The sequence below is a fragment of the Rhagoletis zephyria genome, unplaced genomic scaffold (genome assembly GCF_001687245.7).
Source record: "Rhagoletis zephyria isolate East Lansing unplaced genomic scaffold, Rhagoletis_zephyria_1.1 Rzeph_scaffold_03986, whole genome shotgun sequence".
Classification (NCBI taxonomy): Eukaryota; Metazoa; Arthropoda; class Insecta; order Diptera; family Tephritidae; genus Rhagoletis; species Rhagoletis zephyria.
In genome coordinates, this window is record NW_016161069.1 from 46,812 (window position 1) to 53,717 (window position 6,906).

General features: G+C 33.4%; 1 protein-coding gene across 2 annotated transcripts in view; it reads right to left on the reverse strand.

The window, feature by feature from the left end:
* Window positions 1-6,597, reverse strand: part of GstE13 (Glutathione S transferase E13) — a 10,386-nt gene extending 3,789 nt beyond the window's left edge. The window contains exons 1-6 of one of the 2 annotated variants that reach the window (XM_017625296.1): window positions 6,268-6,597; window positions 3,330-3,469; window positions 3,123-3,171; window positions 3,004-3,065; window positions 2,405-2,546; window positions 827-1,023 (exon numbers count right to left, since the gene is read on the reverse strand). In XM_017625296.1, the coding sequence (XP_017480785.1) occupies window positions 827-1,023; window positions 2,405-2,546; window positions 3,004-3,065; window positions 3,123-3,171; window positions 3,330-3,424 (545 nt within the window). In that variant the 5' untranslated portion in view covers window positions 3,425-3,469; window positions 6,268-6,597. Of the gene's footprint in view, window positions 1-826; window positions 1,024-2,404; window positions 2,547-3,003; window positions 3,066-3,122; window positions 3,172-3,329; window positions 3,582-6,267 lie in introns of both variants that reach the window. The other variant, XM_017625295.1, reaches the window with a different exon arrangement.
* Window positions 6,598-6,906: the final 309 nt, after the last annotated feature.

A 6,906-nucleotide genomic window follows, 5' to 3' on the forward strand; every position in this document is an offset into this window, starting at 1 on the left:
TACATACCAAATTTCGTTGAGATATCTCAATTTTTGCTCGAGTTATCGTGTACACGGACGGACGGACAGACGGACAGACGGACGGACAGACAGACATGGCTTAATCGATTTCTCGATTCATTCTGAGCATATATGTATACATTTGTCTATATCTATCTCGATTCGTTTTGGCTGTTACAAACAACCGTTATGTGAACAAAATTAATATACCCTTGTGCACAAGTGCGCTCGGGTATAAAAATCAGTGGAATATACAATAATAATATGGGTACAAAATGAAAGAGATGGGTACAATTGAAAAACGTTAAAGTTTTTTGGTTTACAATGACGAATAAGTATTTAAAATGCGCTCTTAATTAATTTTATTTTTTTAAGTTAATAAAATTACTAGTACGAAATTCGAGGATGTGGTCGTGTGTATATTAGTCCCTAATATATAATATTTTCAAAAATAAATATTGAAAATTTTCAAAAATTATCAAGGATAAAATTTAAAAAGGAAATTTTACATACCCATTCGTCATTATGCACCAAAAAAAAAAGTATTTTTTAATTCTACAGGATTTTATCTTTTATTTGATACCCACAATGTTATTCTACATAGCACTGAAATTTTTATAATAATTTTTCTAAATTGATAATTTTTTGAAATTTAAAAAAAAAGTCCTGATGTCAGAGTGAAAAATAAAAACGCAGTTCTACTTTATTTTGCCCATATTTTCGCGAATATATTAATTTTTGTGTGTGTAAAATTTACTGGCGCACGGTGTAATCAATGCATATACTCATTTATTCATAGTAGTTTTACTTTTAGATATCTACTCACCTGTTATTATTGACTGGTATAAGCATATCGAGTGTTACTAGAGTGGTGTTGATGCATACATCGGCAATGGTAAGTGTTGGACTGTTTCCAAAGAAGTTGCTTTTGTCAATGAAAGCTTCGAGGAAACTGTATGCATTGTCGCACAGATCCAATGTTATTTTGTTGAATTCGCCTTCGCCACCGTAAATGTTACGTCGCTGCAAATTTAAATAATGTGTTATTTAATTTAATGAGATCGTATTACGGCGTTTTTTTCGAAACGACAACGATTATATATACGTAAAAGTATTTAAAAAAATCTAAATACTTATTTCTAAAAGGTATTTTTCTGTTACCAAACGATATCTCCTCTCCTTTAATATGTCATATTGAAGGGGAGGAGCTCACATACATGCGAAAAATAGTCACATTGTTCAAATTTAGTTATTTATTAAAAAAAAAAAATGAGTTTTAAAAAGCTGAAAGCATTTTATCCGGACAATGAAGCACCACATCTCCTTTAATACTCCATCTAATTGAATGATTAAAACACCATTTTGTAGGACAGCTTCACCGGTTGAGGTAAAAAATAAAAACCTTTTAGTAGGGTTGCCACCCGCTTTTTTAAAATATTCAACCCTCGCTATAAGGCCGATTACGAACCATTATAGGCTGTGGTTAAACACCAGCAACTGATGAAAACACTACTCGCATGTTTTTTAGGTGATAAAACGTTTTTTTTTTTGTTTCAGCTCTTTTCATCAGTCGCTTATCACTCCAAAAAAAAACATCCAATGTATGGCCAAAGTAGCTTTAAGGTACGCCATTGCGTATACGTGCTTTATTTTTGATGTACTACTTACTAGAAATGAGCGCGTGAGTGATTTTGGCTCACTTTCACGCACACTCACGTTGATGATTTTGTAAATCACGCACACTCACGTTCTGTTGTATTTTTTAAATCACGTTGACGCGCGGCTAACACCACCTTATTAAATTCGACTTGCGTGCGCCCTTCTTCTAAAATTCTGCCTGACACAGAAAAGGCTCTTTCAATAGTTGCTGAACTAGCTGGTATGTTTAAAATTTTTCTTTGAAAGGCTTCTAAGATAAGTAATTTTTAGGCAAAAAACAAAAACCGACTTCAATTCTCATACAAAAATTTAAGATTATCGCTAATTTCTTCATGATCCAATGATCGGATTTAGAATAAATTAGTATGGGGCCACCTGTGAGGTAACAGCTTTCCTTTAATAAAAAAAAATTAAAATTATAGAAATCGGTTAACGTGGTCCAGAAGTTATGCGGTAACATACATTAAAAAAAAAAATATTCCGACGAATTGATAACCTTCTCCTTTTTGCGAAGTCGGTTAAAAAGGAAAGTCTTTAGCTTTCTCCCAGGAACATTTTTTGTATCAATAAGAAAATTTTCAAGAAAATTTCGCTTGCCTACAACTTTTTGGCGGTTAGGCCTCGATATGTGAATATTACGTGATTGACTCACATTACTCACGCCAGCAAAAATTTCCGTCACTCACGATCACGCAAGTCACGGTCGCGTAGAAAATCACATGTTTTGCCCATCTCTACTACTTACCACCATATCTTTGATTACTTGAAACAGTACTCCATTTTCGAAATGCAGCATATGATCGACGCGTGCACGTTTCTTCAAATCCTTAGGATATAAGTTATCGTTCTTTCCATATTTTGATACCATGTATGCCATAATCGCATGGCTGTCGTACATGTGTGCATAAGTACATAAAAAGAAAAAAAGAAAAAGTAAAAAACAAGAAAATTTCTTTTTTGGGGAAAAAGTGCCGAATCGCGTATGTACATAGTATGTATATCGTTATCTTAATGCACGAAGGCGCTAACGAACCTTTTTTTATTTTACAGGAAAAGCAAAAAAAATTTAAAAAGAGTTTATAAACAGGTAGGACTTTTTTAAAAGTGGCATGTAACTTTATTTTTTTTTTTGGTACTAACACTTTGAAGTTTTAATTGAAGGTGTACTTTAATACCTCTTACCTAAATCTGTGAAAAACGCAGTTTAAAAAAAAAATGTTGGTTAGGGCCTTTGTGAATTAAGATAACGATATGTATGTATGTATGCAAGCATATGTATTTATATTTATATTTATACACATGTACATACATGCATACATAAGTACATATGTACATATATCTTACCTGTCAATAAACACCTCCTTGTCATCATCCACAAAAACAGGTATTTGATGCTGAGGATTTAGCTGGAAGCATTCCATATAAAATAATAAAGCCTTTATTAAAGTATTTTTAAAACTCACCAATAGAAAATCTGGCGTAAGATGTTGTTTTGCGGCAAAATCCACAAATCTTTTAAATGAAAATTATTAGTGTACGTATACGTAATCATGAAATTTTTATATGCAAACAAACACATACATACATACATATCTACGTATGTATGTGTTTATGCGTACTGCATAGCTTTCATAAGCATCCGCATTTTTCTCTTCTTTATGAAAACTTACTTCAAATCCAATTCAAGTCCAATTAATTCGGCTGTTAACATACAAGCCCGTGCCGGTGGGCTAAATAGCGCATAATACAAAATCGGTTTGGACATTACGCACTTTTCTTTTTTGAAGTTTTTTATGTACTGAAACACTTTCTAGATTCGCCAATATGAAAATATTTATTTGTCTTGATTTGTACCGCTTATTCTTGTATACTATTTAGCAGCAGCAATAAATAGAAAACAGCTGCTTCCTCCCTTAATGCTGCTATTATGGTACACAAAAATAAAACAGCTTAAATAAAACGACAAACAAAGTGAGTGAAAAGTGAAAATCTCTCGATTTCTTTGCGGTAACAGTTTGTAAACCACTGTTGGAATTACGTTATTTATGATTCCAAACATAAAAAATATACACATTAGGGCGGGTCGAAAATCTAATTCTTCTCAAATCCCTTGGTAATAGTGAAAATATATTGTATCATGAAACCAACAACAAGCCTGCAAAATATTAGTATTTTATTTTAATTGTGAGAGCCCGCGCATCGACCGCCAAGTGGCCCACAGCGGACTAGTCGAATAAGACCAATTCTTGTTAAAAATTCTGNAACCGCGAAAAATGTGCTTCTCCGGTGACTAATGAAACCATTCCGCACTAATTTTCAATACTGCATAAATAGACTTAAAATGGGCGTTTCTCATCCTAATTGTATTATGTTAATGTATGTATATACTTATATGCTTGAAAGTACTATTAACTTGTTAAACGATTCCTAATCTTTCACAATACATTCATTCACCACGATCTTGAAAATTGACCAAATCGGCGTGATCAAGTCCATGGTTATTTTAATATTACTTATATAAACATCCGAAAACATTAAAACGGTTGAAACAAATTGGTTGCTGAAGTAATGTAGAATTGAAAATTCATGGAGGAAAATTATAGTTTTTGTAAGTTTTATCTTAATATCTTAAAAACTTGTAGACTTATTGAAATATGATAAATGAACATGAGTTACTAAATTTAATAACTCTTAATTTGATATATCGTCCTGTTTATAACAATAACGCGTTCCATAGATATTACAAGACAAGGTTTCATTTTCGAAATTCATACACTATGATTCAATTGCGCGGGCTAAAGATAAGTTTTAAATCAATCTTTCGTGGCCAATAACAATTGGCTTAGACCTAAGACATCATAATATTACTATTACAATGCGGTCAAATGACTTTTATTTTCCCCCATACAAAATCGACCCAGCCTAATACACATATGTATATTCACTAGTTAAACGAGTTAAAATTTTATTGACTTTCGGTTGATTGCTTGAACTAAGTATTTAAAAGATGAAGTGGTTTCAATAATTACATACTTTTGCCATCTCTCTTGCTTGCTATTAAATTTTGGGTAAAATATAGGCAGTTTTTGAAGTATAGCATCTTTTGCGGCGAACGGTGGGGTATTCGACTCGGATTTCGTAGCGGTTGGTATCGGAAAAAAGTAGATATAATTGTGCATCACTGGGTGAAAAAATGAATGTTCTATTTTGAACGGTATCGTCACAGTACGCTTTACTAAATGCATACTTATTAATTGTTTCCCTGTGTCGAGAGAGCGTTATACATTTCGTAGTAATCAGGATCGTAGAACATATGCTTGCTCCACCAGCAATTTTCTGCAATAATTTCTCCGTATCTGTAAATTTTTTTTTAAATAATAATAATAATAATAATAGATTGGCGCTTACAGATATGTTAGTGTTCGGCCAAACACTTCTCCTCCGATTTGTGGCGGGCGTCTTGATGTTGTCACACAAAGCGGAGGGACCTACAGTTTTACAGGACCTGCGGAGTGGAAGCACGTATTACTCACCACTTCACCACCATACAAGTAATACAAGTACTTATTACCTCTTTTCAAATGGTATAGGAACTTAATCATAGCGCTCGTCCTGCTCATTGGATTCGGTGGATAACTACCAAATGATGATGCAAGTTGTACATTTTCAAGGACATATGGACGCCACTTTTTTCAAATAGTTAAATCAATTTTGAAACAAAAACATCGTAGTTGCTAGAAAAATGTTTCTTCAAAAAGCCTTGTATTACTTCTTTAATGGTAAAGTACTTAAACAAATAATTGTATATTGGGGTATATTGTTGACTAGGGGTGTACACGAAATAAAATTATAGTTTAAATCTAAAACCTCCATATTATAATTGCCATTCGTACTGTCATCAGGTATGTAACTTGGGAATATAAATCGCTGCATCTTTTAGGCGCATCAATATTACATAGTTACATCCTGAGTTAATAAAAGGAAGGTAAAAAAGGTAGTAGCTATGTTCATATACAAAGTAAATGCTATTAAAATATAGCTTAAAAAAATTATTGCATATTTCAAGCGGACATATTGGTTTTTTATATATATATATATTCTGTGGACTTTCATGTTCTTTATTTAAAGATCTTGTCTGAGAATACCCCCTGTGAAATTTTCCGTCTTATAGGTCTTTTATCCTGAGTTGAAATCCGCCCCAAAAATGTTGTGCACTGTGTTATTTACAAACAATTATTTATTTATTTGACATTCGAATAAATTTTGCCCAACTCTGTGCAAGAGTGAAGGTACAATAAGACCATTTTTACCGACAAAAATTTAGTAATTATTTACTAGTCTAAAGACTTATTTAGTGACCTTCGCAACGCCAAGAATTTCTTTATGTGGTACAAGGGGTTTACCTTTCTGGGTTAGTAGCTAGTATGAAAAGGAATGAATGAATGTATTTGTTGTCATAACAATAGTATTAATTAACATGAAACCCCTACTGCTTACACACACACACACTCTTACGCCTTCCAAATTTAATTTACTATATATCGAATAAGCAGTTCTCTTAAGTAAAGAGCCATTGCTCTCCTCTTTTTTTCATTTTGCCCACATTACGTGAAAATACGCTATTGTTTTGGAGCGTAGTGCGATCGTCCACAGACACCATTGGCGTTATCAATCAGCTGCCACTGGCAATGAATTTAGTAACGCGCTCGTAGGCGGCTGGTCACAGCTGTACCACAGCACCACCAGCAATAATCGAAAATTATTTTATCAAACTCAGAAGCAAATATGTCGCACGTCCGATTTTATATTATGCGCTTTTCAGTCCCCCCTCCAGAGCTGCACTGCTGACATCGAAATTAATTGGACTAAATGTTGAATTGAAGTGAGTGATGAAAAACAAAAATACAAAAAACACGCGCGCGTAAACATATATATTTCTGTGTGCGTATGGAATATGTAGTAGCTTATGTCGAAAGCTGGCTTTAGTAAATGCGGCATTGCAGCATACGATTGCGAATGACTCACCGGCCCCAAGCCGTTGAAGAACTTTTGGCAAGTAAACGTGCGAGAAATAGTTCCGATACTATCAAGTCAATATTTTTATTAAGTCTCATCAAAAAATTCCTTGTGGGTTAAAGAATAAATGGAATGCCGCATTATACTAAAGCCAGCTTCTCGACATAAGCTACTATTCCATACGAACACAGATTTATTTATTTATATACATGTGTGTGTTCATATGTACAG